This window comes from Bombyx mandarina, chromosome 16 (genome assembly GCF_030267445.1).
Source record: "Bombyx mandarina strain Sakado chromosome 16, ASM3026744v2".
In the NCBI taxonomy this organism is placed as follows: domain Eukaryota; kingdom Metazoa; phylum Arthropoda; class Insecta; order Lepidoptera; family Bombycidae; genus Bombyx; species Bombyx mandarina.
The window spans coordinates 9,919,442-9,940,131 of record NC_143222.1 but is presented as its reverse complement, the minus strand read 5'-3'; the positions used below and the strand labels follow the sequence as shown (position 1 = coordinate 9,940,131).

The following is a 20,690-nucleotide window of genomic DNA, read 5'->3' as shown; positions in this document are numbered from 1 at the left end:
TTGGTTTTATCACATTTATTATTTCACATTAGTCATTTATTATAAAGATACAAAAGGAACTAACTACCTACATTTATTAGATGTGTAAAAAATAGATTTAAGACATAGTTAAACCAGCTGTACGTAATGCCATTTGTGTGTAATGCATATTTTTCGGGCCCATTATTTCACACATTTACCACATTTATTACTTAATATTATACTTTTTGCGACATAATATAGCTTTTCAAAAAAATATTTAAAACTAGCTGACCCGGCAGACTTCGTAGTGCCTCAATCGATAAATAAAAGACCTAAGCTTTTGTATAAAATAAACTTAAAACAAACATAAGGAATCCGTCCGACAGGCGACACATCAAAGGAAAAACATATTTCTTATTTTTATTTAATTCCGAGCATTTTCATATTTATCTACCTTTTCTGGACCTCCACAAATAATTTAAGGCCAAAATTTGCCAAATCGGTCCAGCCGTTCTCGAATTTTAGCGAGACTAACGAACAGCAATTCATTTTAGATAGATAGATAGATAGATAGCTTTTACATTCGGATTCAGATTAACGTCATAATTCCATAAGTTTGGAAAATAATAATTAGGCTGTTTTAGAGTAGCAGTTAGTTTACTAGTGATTGTGAGTCCGACGGGTAGGTACGGGTAGGTAGGGAAATCGGAAGGGGAGAAACATTAATGTTTATCTATATATATACTTTAATATATAAAGTTGAAGAGTTTGTTTGTTTGAACGCGCTAATCTCAGGAACTACTGGTCCGATTTGAAAAATTATTTCAGTGTTAGATAGGCCATTTATTGACGAAGGCTATAGGCTATACAAACATCACGGTAAGACCAATACAAGTGGAGCAGCAATAAAGAATGTTTCAAAATATTTTCACTTTCTACGCAAATGAAGTGGGGGGGGGTAAAATTTAGCGTTGTGGTAAAGTAACTATTCCATGCGGACGGAGTCGCGGGCAAAAGCTAGTTCGATCATATTCTTAAAATCTATCGTCACTTGCGCATCCACTTAGCCCTTTAGGGCAGCCACTCGGCATCGCTGTCCATAGGTCTGACTGCGTATGGGTTCGAAGGTGGTTCGGTAAGGTCCTCCTTGCTGCTAGCCACTTTGTGGTACACCTTCTTTCCAGCCTCCACAACGTATTCCACGCCGTCAGCTGTAATAGATATGTTATTCATATAGAACAGTTTTTAATTTACAATGGCCCAAAATAGGTATACATGGAATCGAACAAACAATGGTATTTTTATTGCTTAAATACAATACAGTGTACACAAATACCGTCATCTAATTTAAGACATGAGATATAAGTTTCAATTGCATAATATATTTACTTAGTCTGGCCATAAATACTGTTACAAAGGAAAACAAATCTATGGCAAATAACATTTATTACTTTTACAGTGTGTTAGTTTAATACATAAATATAAAACAATTTAAAGTATAAAAAGCATATTCGAAGTGGTCTCCATTGGCTGCAATACAGTCCTTTAAACGTTGAGGCCAGTTATCAATAGAAGCACGCACTCTTTCCATGGGAAAATGTTTCACTGCCAATCGTACGGATTGTTTTAGAGACTCCAAATATATATATCATGGCGTTTAGAGCAAGCCGTACTCTCTAAAACTGACCAGAAATCATAATCCAGCGGATTAAGATCGGGACTAGTCGACGGCCAGTCTTCAGCTCTGATGAAGTCCGAAACGTTCGTTTCCAACCAAGACTGCGTAGACCGAGCTTTATAACCTGGCACCAAGTCTTGCTGGAAGGACCATTCCTTATTATTGAACATGGTGTTGTTAAGGGGCTTCACTACCTTCTCAAGAATGGTATCTTGATACACTTGTGCCGATGTTTTGATACCTTTTTCACAAAAGTATGGCCCAGTCACTCCTTCATAGCTAATACCCCACCAAACCATCACTGAAGTCGGATAGTGCCCACGTTGCACCCTGTCGACTAATTGGGTAGCTTCCTTAGAGCTTTGAGCATAAATACGGTCATTTTGTTTGTTAAAATGTTGCTCAATTGTAAAAATTTTCTCATCCGTAAACAATTTTTTTCTATGACCTCCCTTTGCGTACCACTTCAGTAGTTGTTTCGATTTTACCACCCTATTCGCTTTTAAATTATCAGTTAAGAAATGACCAGTACGTCTCTTAAAGGCTGCAAGTCCTAAGTCATCTTTTAAAATACGCGACATGGTTCTAGGTGCTATCTTCATCTCCCGAGATAAAATCTTTTGCCTTCGGACAGGATTTCTTCGAATTCTTTCCCTTACTGCTTTGACCACCTTTTTCGTACGAACACTACGTGGACGGCCAGATCTTTTTCTGTCACAAGCAGAGGAGGTCTCATTGCACCTATTAATAGCCCGGTACACAAACATTTTACTAATACCAAGCGTATGGAGAGTTTTAAAAGTTGCATTTGGCTCCATACCTACTTTGTGTAATGCAATCAGAGCGATTCGGTTCTCTTTATCACCCCACTCCATTTTAATATCGCAAAATATTGTAACAGTGTATTGGCGCCAAAATGAGAAAACTCAATGAGCAATCATATAAAAATTACAGATTCCAAATTCAAATGTAATACATACTTTGTTAATTTTTAATTGTAACAGTATTTATGGCCAGACTAAGTATATTTATACTAACTGTACCCGTCCGCTTCGCTTGGCGTTTGAAGTTAACATTATTATTTCTCACCCGCACAAAGATTCTCATCATTAACGCCCCCGCAACTGGTGTAGGGAGTCCAACACTCATGTAAATATTAGCCTATCCATTAAGTACATGTATTTTCTACATGGATACCAAGTTTCAAGTCAATCGGATGCATGGTTCAGTAATTATAACGGAACATCCGTAAAAACCATTGTAGATTTATATATTAGTATAGATATATGATAATGTCTGTCCAGATAAGTTAAACAATATCTTCTCAAGGAAGGAATTATGCTGAATTCGGGTCCAAAGTCATTCAAATTTGAAGCAAAACCTTTATGTAAATTGCTTTCCAGTAACCACCAAGTGGGCTGTGAGCTCGTCCACCCGTCTAAGCAATAATGTAAAATTCTTTAGTTTTAAAAAGATTTAAAAAAAAGATTTTTCTTAGACAAATTGACTGTCTGTCATTTAGAAAACCAATGACCAGTCTGTCATTGAGAAAAAAGAGGCTTAAATTAAATGCTTTAAATATATCCTTTTTAAATTATTATTTTAAACAGTATTATTGAATTATGTAAACTGAACTCCTTTTTTTATCAATGGCAGTCAAGTCAGTCAATAAGTCTGAAAAATGTTTGTGTTTTTTAAAACTAAAGAATTTTACATTATTGTTTAGACGGGTGGACGAGCTCACAGCCCACCTGGTGGTTACTGGAAACCATAGACATCTACAACATAAATGCGCCACCCACCTTGAGATATAAGTTCTATAGTCTCAAGTATAGTTACAACGGCTGCCCCGCCTTTCAAACCGAAACGCATTACTGCTTCACGGCAGAAATAGGCACTCACAAGAGGTCCTTACCTTACCAGTAAAGGTTTTTTTTACATGCTTATCAGTGAAATGTTCAAACTAAGTTACCAATAGCTCCGCCAGTTTTCCTGACAGCTTCGCCGATGTTGTGAGACGAGAAAGTCTCGGGGTTTATATCTATGTTCACGCCTTCAGATGCGCCATCGGGTAGACCTGGACAATCGTTCTGTGATATGATCGAAAGATCATAAGGGTCCACTCCATACGAAGAAAGCTTTGTACGCATCTGTGGAATTTACATGAATACTAATGTATCTGGTATCGTAGGGCGAAATCTAGTGGATTTTAACAATAAAATCTTTATTTCAAATAACACTGACATTCATTTTCTTTTAAAACAAATTAACTAACTCTTTAGTTAGTTTACTTTGGCACAATAATTTGTTTTGTTGTTGAGTTTTAATTTGCATGTTATTTTTAAAGTCTTTACTTTAAAAATAACATGCAAATTAAAACTCAAAAATATCGATCTGCCCACACATATATGTCTATATATACATGTGCACTCATTGTAGGCTCAATGCAGTGTGCTTAGTGCGAGTTTTTTAACGTTCTCGATAGCGTAAAAGTTAACTCAAATTTGTATGGAGTTGCAACAGCGCCCCTAGCGACAAACATAGACAAACGCTCCAACTCCATACGAATTTGAGTTCACTTTTACGCTATCGAAAACGTTAGAAAACTCGCACTAACCACACAGGTATCCGAACGAAAAAGTTACCTTCTTAATGTTTATAGTTTGCAATTGTATACGAAAAACTATAATTTTCGGATCAACTACACAATTCTCAGGGGAGAGCACAGTCTGCTAGCCACTTTAATTAGATCCCACCCCACCTACACCCTGTATACGATTATAAGGTCTACGTCTCGTTGAACAAAACGGTAGGCAGCGGCTTGGTAACCCTAGGCAACACCTTAGAAGCGGTGGGCAGCGGTTTGGCTCTGCCGCTGGCATTGCTGACGTCCATGGTCGACGGTAACCACCCACCATCAGGTGGGCCGTACGCTCGATTGACTATAAGGCCAATAAAAAAATATAAAATCTATTTTCCTCACAGCCCACCTGGGGTTCAGTTGTTACCGGGGCCCATAGACGTCTACAACGTAAATGCCGCCACCCACTTTGAGATATAAGTTCTAAGGTCTCAGTATAGTTACAACGTTTTCAAACCGAAACGCAATACTGCTTCACGGCTAAAATAGGCAGGATGGTGGTACCTTACCTGTGCGGACTCACAAGAGGTACTACCACCAGTAATTACGCAAATTATAATTTTGCGGGTTTGGTTTTTATTACACGATGCTATTCCTTCACCGCGGAAGTCAATCGTGAACGTTTGTTAAGTACATATTTCATTAGAAAAATTGGTACCCGCCTGCGGGATTCGAACACCGTTGCATCGCTAGATACGAATGCACCGGACGTCTTAGCTTTTAGGCCACGACGACTTCAACGACGGTTTAAGCATATTATTAAAAAAACTGCAAATTAAAAGCATTTGGTATTGTATACTTACTTTATCAACAAACATTTTGTCGAGTTCTTTCGTTCTCGAGAGGATAGTGGCAGATCGTCTATGAGCGAACGCTAACTTCTGACAAGTGAAGACCGCGGCGTATGTTGTGTAGTCCGTTGCCAAAACTGTGTAGCTTGCTGAACCGGCAACGCCTGAACGATTTTTTTTGTTGTTGTTACCTAATCTTTTTTATTTTTTTATTGCTTAGATGGGTGGACGAGCTCACAGCCCATCTGGTGTTAAGTGGTTACTGGAGCCCATAGACATCTATAACGTAAATGCCGCCACCCACCTTGAGATATGAGTTCTCAGGTCTCAGTAAAGTTACAACGGCTGCCCCACCCTTCAAGCCGAAATGTAATTTTGCTTCACGGCTGAAATAGGCAGGATGGTGGTACCTACCCGTCCACTCACAAGAGGTCCTACCACCAGTAAATCGCTGGTAATCTAAAGGGTTATTACAGCTACTGACGAATCGATAGGCGAGCTCAAAGGGCTTACCTTGCGAATTACAATAGCCCTAGCACGAGCAGTGCTTCGCTGAATTAATACCGCATCAGAATCGCGATCCATCGAGAAACTCACTGAGTAAGCTACTAATAGCTTACTCAGTGAGTTTCCGCGCGTCAGATTTTAAAAGCATTGCGTAAAATATTGCTGAATTCAAAGTTTCGAACATGTTTTAATATTCTCATCGCAGTAAGCATCCACTATACAATCTTTATCCATTTTGGTGAAAGTTTTCTGTGCACATTGCATCCTTCCACCAAAAAAAAACAAATATATTTTACTGTCCTAATTATTTTAGGATAGCTTGAGATTTGAAAAAAAAACTTACTCAGAGGGAATCGAACCTTCATCCTTGCAGGAACAGCGGGGTCAGGTACTGTCAGGACTCCAGTATATCTGTATACAGACAAACGTTATTCAGATATCATAAGCCGCTTCATCTCATAGGCATCACAACGAGCATGCAATGTATCGCAAAATTAGTTAAGTAATTGCATGTTTTCATTTGATTCACTGATCATTCTAGATTGTTTAATTAGCCAAATAGGCGATTATAAACTGACTTTAATCTTTTTTTACTATGTTTTTTGTTGCATAAAGCCCCATCCGCCTTGAAGAATGTCAGATTTAACAGTATAATACCTATATACCTAGTCAGGTCATAAATTCTGTCACATGTTTAATGTAAAATAATTGAATCAAGTTTATTCATTATGTAACCATTCATATACCAAAATGAACTTAACAAAACATAGATTCTTATGACACTAAAGTTTATTCAAAATGACCTCCGTGATTTTGAATACAAGCCTTCAATCTGCGCGGCCAGTCGTCTATCGCAGCACGAACGAGGTCCATGTCAATATCGGCAGCTGCCTTAATCAAGGATGTCTTCAGTGACTCCAAATTGGGATGAGGCTTTGAGCACGCCTTTTCCTCCAAGTGTTGCCATATCTTGTAATCTAACGGATTCAAATCTGGACTGGAGGAGGGCCAGTCTTCGTGCCGGATGAAGTCGATTTCACGCGCCGCCAGCCAGTCTTGTGTGCTCTTCGCTCTATGAGCTGGCGCCGAATCTTGTTGGAATGCCCAGTGCCTGTTATTGAACATGGTATGAGAAACAGGTTCCACAAGGTTCGTCAGGACTGTATTTTGATACACAACTGCATTCGTTTTTACACCTTTCTCACAAAAATGTACCTCTGTTAAGCCCCAATAAGAAAATCCCAACCATACCATGAGCGAGGATGGAAAATGACCTCGTTGGACACGCGGAATACGGTCGCTCGCTTCTTCACTACTGTGTGCGTACACCTTATCATTTTGTTTGTTGTAGCTCTCTTCTACGGTAAAAATTTTTTCATCCGAAAAAAGAATTTCCCGATATTTTTTTCCCGCGTACTGCTTCAACAAAGCGCGGCATCTCTTCAATCTCAGGTCCATTAGACGAGCATTCAAACGATGTCCTGTTTTTCTTCGATATGGCCGAAGCCCTAAGTCTTCATTTAACACCCTTTTCACCGTGGTTCTGCTTAACCCCATCTGAAGGGCCAACAGTTTCTGCTTACGTTTGGGATTTCTTTGAATTCGCGCCTTCACAGCTTTTATCACTGCTGGAGTCCTAACAGTCGGAGGGCGACCACTTCTTGACCTGTCATCTACACTAGAGTCTTCATTGTATCGTTTGATGGTACGATAAACGAATCTTTTGGTTATATTCAAATTTTTCAGTATGTTAAAAATTTGAATTGGCGCGTAACCGCAACGATGCAACGCAATAACTGCAACACGGTCTTCTTTAAGCGTCCACTCCATATTTAAAAATGAGTAAAATTCTAAAAGTATACATTTTTATTTTCATGAACAATTCGAAATTCGAATTCAATAAACTTTTTAGTGGCCAGCATTCTAAAAGAAAAGTTTTTACTGTGTGACAATACTTATGACCTGACTAGTTATAAATATAAATATAAATATTTTACTAACAATCACGCCACGTTAACTGGTCCCGTGATAAGTTCGTAAAGAACTTGTGTTACAGGTACCAGATATCGGAAATAAATGTAAGATTTTTATTATATTTAATATACATCCATAACCCTGGAAAAGACATTTATATTTATCATACAAATATCTTCCCTTGGCGGGATTCGAACCCGCGACCCCCTAGTGTAGTGACCATGTCACTTACCACTACACCAGACGGACGTTATAACGTATAACGGCTATCCCACCGTTCACTCCGAAACAGATAACTGCATCACCGCAGAAATAAGTGGGCAGCGGCTTGGCTTTGCCCCTGGCATTGCTGAAGTCCATGGGCGACGGTAACCACTCACCATCAGGTGGGCCGTGTGCTCGTCTGCCTACAAGGGCAAATAAAAAAAAACGGCTGGATCGACTTGAATGAATTTTTGCAGGACAACGTCTGTCGGGCCCGCTACTCTCTAAATAAAACCTAATATTTCGTTATTACTTGTAGTCGTGTTTCAAAGGCGTCAATCCGAGTATGAAATGTTGAGAGTCCTGTTCCAGCTGATATTGTCCAGGCTCGTCGGTCCTGCTAAAGTTGTACGTGATGCAGTGTGATGCTGTTGAGGTCTTCTGTATAACGTACCACACACCTAGCAACTGTGGATTACAAAAATATATTAGTAGAATTGGGATCGTGGCGCATAAAATAAAACTACTTCACTGTTGCACTTTTATTGTTATCTTCCAAAACCTCTGTCATTATAATTAAAAATTAACTCTTTGAGGACTTTTTGGCGGGAACGCGAGGAGTAAAGTTGTATGATTTGTTTTATTTTGTCTATTTAGGGTTTCTTCAGGTTTAAATGTGTAATAACGGTGGCTTAATATCTGTTTAATATCTGTGAAAGTGCACAAATGTGGGAAAATGAAACAAAGCCGCTGGACGTAACTTCTCGGGATCCTCCAAAAAGTCCGCTAAAAAATCTCAGTGAATGACCACCATTTTACGGAGATTATATTTCATCCCATAACATCTCATCTCAGTTGATTAATGTCTCAAATTAATTATCTTCATTTCATTTCACTCCATATAATATTTTTTCATAAAACTATGAATATAAATTAAAATAATACTTGACTTAAAGGTCTTAGTTACCAGGTCAGAAAATCTCTTTAAAAAATCAATAAATATACTCTATAAATTAGAATCTATTATTTAACAAAAATGTATGGTTTCATCGATCTAAACAGATACGGAGAGAAACTAGATTATAAAAAGAATAAGCTCTTGCATGCAGCTGTCAACAAATTGTTATTTAAAGGTCTTAGTTACCAGGACACAAAATCAAAAAAAAAAATTACTCTGACTGCCATGTAGGGCAACCCTACGCGGCGCATTGAAGTAATTATTTCTGATTATTTCTGTTACTAATTACTAAGGCGCCTGGATTGCCTTCTCTTATTTGTTAATGTACGTTTTTGTCTTTTTGGTCTCATAAAAAAGATTCATTCTCGGTATCATCGGATTCGTCTTTCCGAGAGTCTACCAGAAATTCCGGCGCCTTAGTAGCAGAAGTCTTCATAATTACATGGCAATCAAATGGTTAACTGCCACCTTTTCTACGCCCTGCTCATTCAATTCGCCATCTTCCTTTTCTCTGTCATTCTCTTTTCCTTTTCTTACAGTTTCCTCTCACTCACATCTTAACGCTCTGTTCCACACTCTTTGCACACGTACCGTTCTTATCAATCCTAAATATATAATTATTTTTGTTATCGTAATGATTTTGTTTTTACGGTTATCAATACCGCCACTGGTCATACATGATGTGGATTTTTTTTATTGCTTTATTGAACGAGCTCACTGCCCCTGGTGTTAAGTGGTTACTAGAGCCCATAGACATCTACAACGTTAATGCGCCACACACCTTGAGATATAAGTTCTAAGGTATCAATCAGTATAGTTACAACGGCTGCCCCACCCTTGAAGCCGAAACGCATTACTGCTTTACGGCAGAAATAGGCGGGGTGGTAAACATTATTATGATTCACAAAATTTACTCTAAGGTATTTTAAGGGTTCGTATTATTTAATCGATTTTGTCTAACATGAACTACGCATCGTATTACGCGTACCCTTTTTTTCCGAAAGAATCCCCAATGCAAAGTTGACAATAGATATTTTTTGCCTCGAACCCGATTCTTTGCTCATGATCTTCCTAAAGCGCCAAAAATAGCTAGAAAGTTTCGTCACAATTCGATGATTAGTTAAGTAAGGCATAGAATATACATAGAGATAATGTTAAAATAGACTTGACATGCTCTGTACTACTTAGGAAAGAAAGTAAGTTAACAAATTATTAGTTACAAGCATTAAAGTTTCTCTTTTTTTTCTAGCTATTCTAGCCTCGAGGTGTTATACCGGATTTGTAGAACGAGATTTTTCAAGTTTTTGTTTATAACAGTAGATAGGAAACATGTGGTGTTAATTTTTTACCGGGGCTATAGATAATTTATGTTTAACATAACGTAAATCTCGCCAATTCGCCTTTTACTGGTGGTAGGACCTCTTGCGAGTCCGCGCGGGTAGGTACCACCACCCTGCCTATTCCTGCCGTGAAGCAGTAATGCGTTTCGGTTTAAAGGGTGGGGCAGCCGTCGTAACTAACTATACTGAGACCTTAGAACTTATATCTCAAGGTGGGTGGCGCATTTACGTCGTAGATGTCTATGGGCTCCAGTAACCACTTAACACCAGATGGGCTGTGAGCTCGTCCAACCCTCTAGCAATAAAAAAAATCAGAGGTATTCGGAATCGAAATCGTAAAAAATGTTTTTTTTACCAACTACCTATGTTAAATTTTTTCGTTCAAGGCACTGTAAAGTTTTTTGTCGTTTATCGTTTTTTTATAGTTTTCACGAAAAGAATTATTAGTATTTTAATCAAATCAAAACAATTAAGTTAACGTTATAAATACAAAGGTCCTGTATATTATATTATAGACTAATCTTGTGTGCTCATTGCTGTTCATTTTCTAGGAGACAGCCAGTTACTTACATTAAATTTATAGTAAATTATAACTAGTGTGCATATTTTAATTCACAAAAAAAATATAGGTAGGTATTCTGTTTTCAGTTTTCTATAGTCTACGCTTAATTAAGTATTCATTTCCTAAAATATACATAACAAAATATAGTGCAAGAGGGTCATAGACTGACGACTTATTACAAAAATCTTAACAGACTGTGAATAAACAGTAAAAGTGACGATCAAATAACGTTTTATTGTTTTAGAATTTCAATCACAGTAATACATTTTTCCATAAATAACAATCTTCCAGTGTTAAGTATTGTTGACCTAAAGCTGATAACCTCCTACAATAAATGAAACAAAGACTCACCCTGTTCATCTCAAAACCGCTCATAGGCTCAACAATGGGACATGATCCTAAATGATAAGTGTGACTGTAAACATAGGTAACAGTCAAAAACACTCCTAACACCGTCAACTTCCACATTTTGTTACAATATTTGCGAGTTACGTTGTTTTAAGAAATATGTGTTAAGACGACTGTCGACGCGAGCGATTGCTGTATGACTGAGTGAAGTGAAATGTTTGAAACTTGAATGAATGAATATACGCGTGACGCACCCGCTCATCTTTAGATTACATTTCACACCGGTCACTCACATGCGCACGAATACGCAAACCCGCAAGTGTAGAACGACATTTGCGAATGATTATGCAAAGTCTTCGCTGCATTCGTGGTTTTCCAAGCTGTGTCGGTTTTTTAACAGACATCAAAGCGCGCGAACCTCGAACCTTCGCGTAGTCTCCCACACATTCGCTTGCCCAGTTGCGCCGACGATTGCGAAGGTAACGGACGTATACTATACGCCATTTTCATAGTTCGTGACGTCTACTGTGTAGCGTATCTTCATCAAAAGAAATCCCATAAAAACAGCATGGCTGTTAATGATGTCTGGGAAATAATTAAAAACTCTTTTTCTCTTCAATGTTCTATTGACGAATTAAAAAGGGGAGAAATTCGTGAGACATTCGTAAACAAGTGTAGGAGGAAGCGCAAACGGTTTCGCAAATTGAGTATGCGAACCCATTTGCACAGCCGCTAGGTTTGCGAATGAATGTTTGACGGCCCTTCACATGCGCGCAAACATTCGTACAATGTACAAATATTTGCGCGCATGTCAGTGGCCGGCATTAATGTTGTTTATTTGACCTTACGTCTGTGAGATTTTGATTTCAAGGAACAACCGTTGGCTAATGCGTAAATAAAGATTTTTGCTATGTTTTCTAAGAATCTCACCAACAGACAGTGCATGATTTAGCTTGCTAGATATAGTCATTTCATAGACGGGAAAAAAGAAAAAAAAAACATGTATGTAAATTAATATAGTCTACTTTGTATGTGTTTGATTTCGCATCGATTTTAGGGCTACTTATGTATACGGTGACCATTCGTATTGTTTAAAACTAAATGTTTTTTTTTGCTCCTTGTCCTGGTTTTTATACGAAAATAATTGTCACTCTAGCTGTGTAAGAAAATGGTCAAAAATGTTCTTTTCTTTCGTCTGTATATCCGTATTTTACAGCAATTTAACTCAACCAATTAACACTAGCTACATAATAGCGTGCTTACTGATCTGAAATTGTTAAGTATAGTGCTCCATGATAAGCGCCAAAGGTCTTAAAAATGTTTTAGATGTTTCCAAATAAATATTGTTTCTATAAATAGTTGATCAGATATGATATATACCAATAAAAGTCGCGAGAAATTTTCCTCTAACTTAAAATTATAGATTAAGGAAAATAATAAAATTAAAAAGATACATAGGCATTAGAGAAGTTAATGTGTAGGCGTTTTTTTTGTTGTTGAGGAATGTCATAGTAGATAATATAGTACATAGATAATATAATATATACAGTCGAAACAAGATTTAATAGAAAATACGATCCGCGCGAAAAACTTGCAAACTATACAATATTTTTAACATTAAATACTTTTTTTAAATTCAAAGAGTCTTTCGTCTTAAAATTAAATGGAACTTAATTTGAATAAGCTGTTTCCTGTAGTTTTTTTTTAAAATAAACTTTAAGTACATATATACAAAAGTTAACCAATTAAGCAATTAATATACCTAATAAAGATTCTAATTAAAACAATTTATTCTCTAGCATATTCCGATTAATAGGAAAATAATTTACATAAACAAATTCGTAATGACGCACAAATATTCTGACAAAAAACGTGACTATTCCAAAAACAACCGACAAGTAAGTTGGTAATGAATCGAGTCGGATTTGAACCTATAAATATTAATGTTTCCATAATTCGATTTATTATCAAAATCTTTTTTTTTTTTAAGGATGCTCATTATTCATTTCTCTTTCTTCTTATTTGACCATAAGGATAAGACGCCTGCCTTATATTATATAGTGAAGAGACGAAAATGCCGGTGTTCAATTTTTGGAACGGGAATCGATTTTGGATTAAAAAAGTTATTTATTAAATATAAGACGTATTATTAACGCCGAATAGGTAGTTATCGTCTGTTGTCTATTCATATTTAGGACTATTAACATTTTTTCTAATAAAATACGTGTTTGAATGTTCACAAGCGACTAATACGGTGAAGGAATAAAATCGTGTAACAAACAACCAAACCCGCAAAAATTATATTTGCGTAATTACCAGTAGTATTTATCAGTAGCACTCCGATAAAAATGATCTTAAACAATGGTATTATTGTAATACATATGTGTAAAAGAAATGATCGATCGGAAGCGTGTTATCAAAAACTTTGTATGAATTATTAAATTCTGTATACAGCTTGATCTTGTTTTTAAAGAGCGTGATGCATTGTTGAAATGAATCATAACAGACTGATAGTAACATTGACACACCAACGTTCACATTACAGATGTTTCCGGTTACGAATGAATAATTCACAGACAAAGAAATGTTTTAGAGAACTCCGCGGAGCGTTGAATAACACGGAATTGGTTTTTTTTAACCGCCTTCAAAAAAGAAGGAGGCTCTCACCTCGACCGTAATTTTTTTGTGAGTGTTTGTTGTCTCGGAACTTTTGTCTAGGTGAAGCGTTTCTGATGATTTATTTATTTATTTCAATGCTGATAATTCTATGTGATACCATTCTTAAGGAGGTAGGACCTCTTGTGAGTCCGCGCGGGTAGGTACCACCGCCCTGCCTATTTCTACCGTGAAGCAGTAATGCAAGGGTGGGGCAGCCGTTGTAACTATACTTGAGACCTTAGAAGTTATATCTCAAGGTGGGTGGCGCATTTACGTTGTAGATGTCTATGGGCTCCAGTAACCACTTAACATCAGGTGGGCTGTGAGCTCGTACACCCATCTAAGCAAAAAAAAAACCAGGTCTCACTGGTAGCTTTTGAGTTGTCATGAATAATACATATTTAATTGATTTTTTATGGCCCTTGTAGGCAGACGAGTATACGACCCATCTGATGGTGAGTGGTTACCACCCATGTACGTCGGCAACGCCAGGGGCAGAGCTAAAGGGCTGACCTACCGCTGACTTCAATTACATTTTTAGTCATTTTATTTTGTTAATATCAGTTTCATTTTATTTATTCAACACGCTACGTAACTTGACCTGTAACCTATTAATCTGGGTAACGGAAAATGTTTCAACGTATTTCCAGCAAACTACAAGACGTTCGATTAACTTGAAATTTAAACTTGAAACTTGTATACTATTTAGGACCGTTGACAAAACAATAATTTTATTACTATGACCAAGCGGTCACCGGAGTCCATAGCCATCAACCACGTCGAGTCCATAGACATCAACTACGTCAATGCCGCCGCACATATTGATATATGAGTAGTAAGTCACAGTTTTTACAGTACAACGGTTGCCCACAGCATTACTGCTTCACGGCAGAAATACCGTGGCGGTACCTACCCATTCGAGTTCATAAGACGCCCTATCATCAACACTAAAGAAACTACTCTTTTTTTTTTTTTTTATTGCTTAGATGGGTGGACAATCTCACAGCCCACCTGATGTTAAGTGGTTACTGGAGCCCATAGACATCCACAACGTAAATGCGCCACCCACCTTGAGATACAAGTTCTAAGGTCTCAAGTATAGTAACTCAAACCAATTTTCCACTTGCGTGTCTTTTAACAAATTATCTTTGTTTATATATATCGTTAATAGATAATGTTATTGTTCAAACCATAATGTCAATAACCTAGACGTCACACTTTTCATGTTTGTACTATTAATTCGTATTATTTGAAATCGTGACTTGTTTTCGTACTGTGATAGAATGTTATCGATCAGAATAAAGCTTCGTTAAACTGACTACTGTACCACGGAGCACGAGTTCGATTCCCGATCGGCAACAATTTATAAGTTAATTATTTATTTATTAGACTCACAATACGCATCACAAGCTAAAAGGATACATAAAATACACAAGTAAAAATTAACAAAATCTGGCTTGCAACATAAGCTACAAACAAAACAAGACAATTTTTTTTTTTGTCAGGAGGAAATCGCCGGACTTCCGCCCTTCATTGGGGATGGAGGGCGGGGCATGTCGGAGTCGAACCGACTAAAACCTCCTGTCTCTCAACAACCAACCTCCAGACCTCGCATGAGACAAAACTCATGAAAAGGCAAAGGGGGGAAAGTGAAGCGCTTAGTGCGGAGCTCCCATCACCCTCCCCCTCGGGACGCCGGACTGGCGGTCGTCGGCGCCACGACCACCAGCCCTCTCGGTAAAACAAGACACAGTGCTGAATTTGTACAACAACGTTCCTTACAATTACGACAAAACAACACGATAACGAAAACTAATCTAACTTATAATGTAAGGAAAAAAAACACAATATTAATACATTAAACAAGTAAGCTCGGCAAGTAAACTAACCCACAGACAAGGCCCACTGAGTTTCTCTCCGGATCTTTTCTGTGGGTCACAGTGCTAGGGCCAGTGTTAGCAACACCTCCGGATTGAGCCCCGAGAACTCACCTACCAGCTTGGGTAACGCTGATATAGCCTCCAAAGGCTATCAGCGTAGTTTGAAAAAAAAATTCAAACTCCATCACTCAAACATTTTTGTTTGTCATAAGCCGTCCAGCCATTCACGAGTTCATTGACCCACGCGTTCATCACGCGTTAAATACTTATAACAGTATCATATACAAACCGAGACAATCAATAAATGTATGAAAAAACATCGATTCCTTAGAACTACTCTCGCGTCACCTATCGTACATTGATGGTACTCCGAACTGTCATTAGATAGCGATATTGTAATTTTTTTTTTTTTCGATATTAATCTAAATAATAAATTAACCATAATAAACGCGAAATTAAACCGTAAAATTTATTTTATTGTGTCTATTTTTCCAGAAAACTGGAGAAGCATTATAAAAATATTTTAAACTAGCGACCCGCCCTCGCTTCGCTTCGGAAACATGTAAACACACATGAAAACAAAAAAAAAAAAAAATTAAAAAAAGTAGCCTATGTTCATCAGGAACAATCTCGGCTTCTAATGGAAAAAGAATTTTTCAAATCGGTCCAGTAGTTTCGGAGCCTATTCGAAACAAACAAACAAACAAATCTTTCCTCTTTATAATATTAGTATAGATTAGAAGATACGGGTGTGCGAATCTTGCTTCTTCGGGCTATAATTAACTACCTTAACATCTTTACGTGGTAGCAGCATCTTGACCTAACTTCTAAATTTTAAACTTCTCTAATAAGAACAGCGACACGTGTCATCGTGTTATGTAATAACATACTGATTATTACTCATTGTATACGATATGTCATTCGTAGACTTCCGGTATTCGCCTAACAGAGGTAATATAAAGACGTCAATGGAACACAGACCTTTACTCTAGTAGATATCGGACCACTGCCATTGTGACTCATGCGCACACTCAAGCGGAATGTAGATTGACCACACTGGCTTAATGATCAACATGGAACTCGTCTTGATATTTGTACTAATAAAAGAAGTACACTTCTTAGATTTTATTAATTGTGAATTGTTTTTGTTTCGAGAAAGTTGAACGTAATGTAAGACACACTGATCTATTTTTTATGTTTCATTGCTTAAATAAACAAAGACATGGAACAAAACAAGTCAATACAAAACGTATTAAAGTTGATACAAGTATCGCCATAGACTAAAGGATAAGACGCCCAGTGCATTCGTATCGAGCGATACGAATGTGCCGATGTTCGAATCCCGCAGTCCTGTAAAAAAAATTCAAATGAAAAACGTACTTAGCGTATTTTCAGAAATTACTTCCACGATGAAGGAGCCATCGTGTAAGCAAAAATCAAACCCACAAAAATTTTAATTAGCGTAACTACCCTACCACGGGTAAATGCCAGAGTTCAATTTTGGGAATCGATTTTCGATTAAAAAAGTTATTAGTAATGATAAATCGTATTATGGACGCCGAATAGGTAGGTATCGTCTGTTTTCTATTTATCTTTAAAACTATTAGCAATTATTTTAATGAAAAACGTACTGAAATATTCACGAGCGACTTCCACGGTGAAGCAATATCATCTCGTAACAAAAACCAAACCCGCAAAAATTATATTTGCCTTATTACTGGTGGTAGGGGCGTCTTGTAAGCCCGCACGTGTGCACGGCTGGTAACCAACACCTTGCGTATCTCTGCAGCGAGGTAGTAATTCGAGTAAGTAACACCATATAGTACGTCACCACGTTCACCCGTCTAAGTAATAAAAAATAAATAATAGTTGTAATAAAAAATAAAAAATAAATGTCATCGGTCCTTAATAAGTATACCAAATTTCGAGTTAATCCGACGTTTTAAAGGGGGCAAAATCATGTTCAAAGATTCCGTTACATACTAACATACATACGTCTGAAGCTAATAAAAGTGTATTAAAAAACAATTCGGGGTCTGACCTCAGGGGAGATCGGACGCTTGGGTGAGGGTAAAAAGGAGTCGTTTAGTGGCTAGGGCCCTAAATTCACGCCCTTGGATCCACTGTCCACTCTTTTGCGCTTGCAGACCAGTCCTGCATAAGCCGCGCGCCACATAGGCTCGGGGACCTCAGCAGAAGGCTCGGCCCATGGCCCAAAAAGGGATCGAGCAACGTACTTCTGGTATCACGAACGTTTTACTTCTTGGTTTTTTTTATTGCTTAGATGAGTGGACGAGCTCACAGCCTGGTGTTAAGTGGTTACTGAAGCCCTAGACATCTACAACGTAAATGCCGCCACTCACCTTGAGATATAAGTTCTAAGGTCTCAAGTACAGTTACAACGGCTGCCCCGCCCTTCAAACCGAAACGCATTACTGCTTCATGGCAGAAATAGGCAGGGCGGTGGTACCTACCCGCGCGGACTCACAAGCGGTCCTACCACCAGTAAAATATGAAATACGCACCAGTCATGCGAAATGAGATGTATGTTTTTGATACAGTTTGGAAGTGGCAATAGATACACCTTGGTCACAGCAGCTCCATTAGCGATAGTAAAACGTTGCTCAATTGATCAGATGGGGGCTTAACAAAGACATCCTGTTAATTAAGAAGACTCAGGTCTGTGTCTTGGAATTTACGAGCTTCGTTTCACATTAGGTGAAATTTAATAGAACGTCATAAATATATGAATTTTACATTATTTTTTTTTACTTTTGCAGTTGAACATATCCAGGGGTGATAGATTGTTTGGATTAAGCGACATTTTTGCAACTTTACAGGAGAGCCATTTAAAGTTTAATATTTGGAAAAAATATCATAACCAAACAATTATTCAGCTATTTGAATGGAGTAAACATAATTGAAGTTTACTCCATTCAACCTGCAAGCCGACCTGTACGTCACTCTCGCGGCCGTATGCCCCATGCCCGTTCGCTATACATAGTTTTTAGTATCTATGTCCATCTTTTGACAGAGTGTATAATCTATGTTCCGGGCGCTTCCGTTTGAGTGTGAGTAGCCGAGTAGCGTGTGCCCTCGTCTTGTTCTAATTATCCCTTTAAATCGAAAATTGTGTAAGAATGATTAGAATTCGAAATTCGATACTAGTGACCAACCCGTAGTTTTATTGAATAAAAATACCCCTAAGATCTACCCTTAACTATAAGTTCAATTAAGAATAGTACAAAGATAAATGTCGCGTATTAAGCTAAATGTCGCTCAAACAAAATAGCCTGTCATTCCTCAAATTATGTATTCACGGTCCGCCTGGTGCTAAGTAACGTGACTTAAAAACGAATTTTAAATTGTATTGGTATGACAAAATGTATCAAACTTCAAACCGAAGCTCATCGCAATAGAAAATAGTTAAGATGGTCGTACCTAGCCAATGGGGTCAAGATACATTCTAGCATCAGTAGATTAAATATGTTACGGTAAATGTACACTCTTGGGAAATGTACACTTTTACCGGTAAATGTGCACATTTGCCAAAAAGTTTGGTATACGTGAACTGAATATAATGTATAATAATATGTACATTTCCCAGCAAATGTGCACTCTTGCCTTCACGTTTTGGTAAATGTATACTCTTACCTTTATGTTTTAAGAAAAGTTACAGTAAATACAAATAAGCATACAATAACATAACTTGGAAGTGTTTTAAGAAATTCCACAGCTTTCTTCGACAGTGCGTCTCTAGAGATCGTTTTGCCGCGTACCATTTGGCATTGCAATCAAGTTCCTTCCACGCTATCGGCTGAGGACTATGCCTTGTCCTTCTTTAAGCGGGCTTTCAAAAATCATCAGCAGTAAAAAACGGTTTACTGGTGTTCCTTTTGCGATGATCATGATCGACGGTAACTGTTTGACGTCAGATAGGACGTATGATCGTTTGCCTACAAAAGCAATAAAAAAAACAAGTACACACATACCTAGTAGAACAGAAAGAGTACATGACCCACACACACACACACAGGTCAGTCGGTTTTTGGCCGTTTGAACGATTATACTTGAATGCAATATAGGAATCTATATATTAATAAGTGAAGCAAAAACTTTGTATCCCTTTTTACGAAAATTGCGCGAAACTCCTCCGGAGTATGAAATTTTCACACACTTATAGAGAATATAGAGAAGAAGTGCACAATGCTAATATTTTTTAAGGCATAAAAAATACATAAATCAATAAAGAAAACATTACACACACTACATACCATGTATTTGACGCACACACGCATGCATACTATATTATTGTCAAACTGTTGTTCTTGACGTCTGTTGTCAAATTGAGAACAGATTAAATATTGTTTGTCTTTGTTAATATTTTTTATAGTGTAGTATTGGCGAAATTTGTGATTAAAGAAGTATAAAATACAATCCTAATAGTGTACAAACTTACAATCCCAATTAATTATAGTCGAATTTCGACTACTGCGGGACCTCTAGTCTATACTAATATTACAAATGTGAATGTTTGTTTGTTTGCTTATTTGTCCTTCTGTCACGCCCAAACGAAGTGACAGGTTGACGTGATTTTTTTAAGTAATAATAGACACATAGGCCACATAGTGACTGTGCTTGGCCAGAGTTTGATTTTTTTAAGTAAATTAAGTAATTTTTAACCAACTACCAAAGTTATGTGATGTTTTATAAGTTAAACAGTTATAATAGTTATTTTCGTACAAAAAATTATAAGTTTCTATATGTAACCAATATTTGAGTACTTGTTCCATATTAAACGTTTATTTGCAATTTTGTTTAATGCTCAATTTAATAATTATTATAATATTATGAACATAAGATACTACTTAGCTCTTTAAAAATATATCCCTGATTATTGTTACGTCAGTAAATGATTAATTTTTGAATAGGTTTTTTTTTTCGAGACAAAAAATAAATTGGTAGCCCATATTTGGATACTTTCCTCTAGATTAAGTCAAAGCAGTGACATAGGCTACCTTATATCCGGATAAAAAACATTTAACTCCCAACGGTAAACTACCCTGTTATATTTCGTTTTCGACAAGGATAAAGCCGCGTGTAACAGCTAGTAACATATTTTACTGACACGGAAAATCCAAACTACCTTGTTATGGGAGGTTAAGGCATTAACATTAAAAAAAAAACA

The 20,690-nt window shown here is 37.2% G+C and overlaps 1 protein-coding gene across 1 annotated transcript; it reads right to left on the bottom strand.

Moving 5' to 3' along the window:
* LOC114247712 (apolipoprotein D) lies at positions 1 to 11,188 on the bottom strand. The gene is made up of 6 exons (XM_028180733.2): positions 10,968 to 11,188; positions 8,070 to 8,224; positions 5,922 to 5,989; positions 5,084 to 5,235; positions 3,612 to 3,789; positions 1 to 1,172 (listed from the first exon to the last, which is right to left on the bottom strand). The coding sequence occupies exons 1-6, from the start codon at positions 11,082 to 11,084 to the stop codon at positions 1,033 to 1,035; spliced, it is 810 nt and encodes a 269-aa protein (XP_028036534.2). The 5' UTR covers positions 11,085 to 11,188; the 3' UTR covers positions 1 to 1,032.
* Between the last annotated feature and the right edge of the window lie 9,502 nt (positions 11,189 to 20,690).

Excerpts from the sequence above, each read along its gene's own strand:
- LOC114247712 (XM_028180733.2), bottom strand. The coding sequence starts at position 11,084 with ATGTGGAAGTTGACGGTGTTAGGAGTGTTTTTGACTGTTACCTATGTT. Across the intron at positions 8,225-10,967 it reads GCGGTTTTGAGATGAACAGG|TTGCTAGGTGTGTGGTACGT; the intron begins GTGAGTCTTTGT and ends TGTAATCCACAG. Across the intron at positions 5,990-8,069 it reads CCTTTGAAACACGACTACAA|ATATACTGGAGTCCTGACAG; the intron begins GTAATAACGAAA and ends GTCTGTATACAG.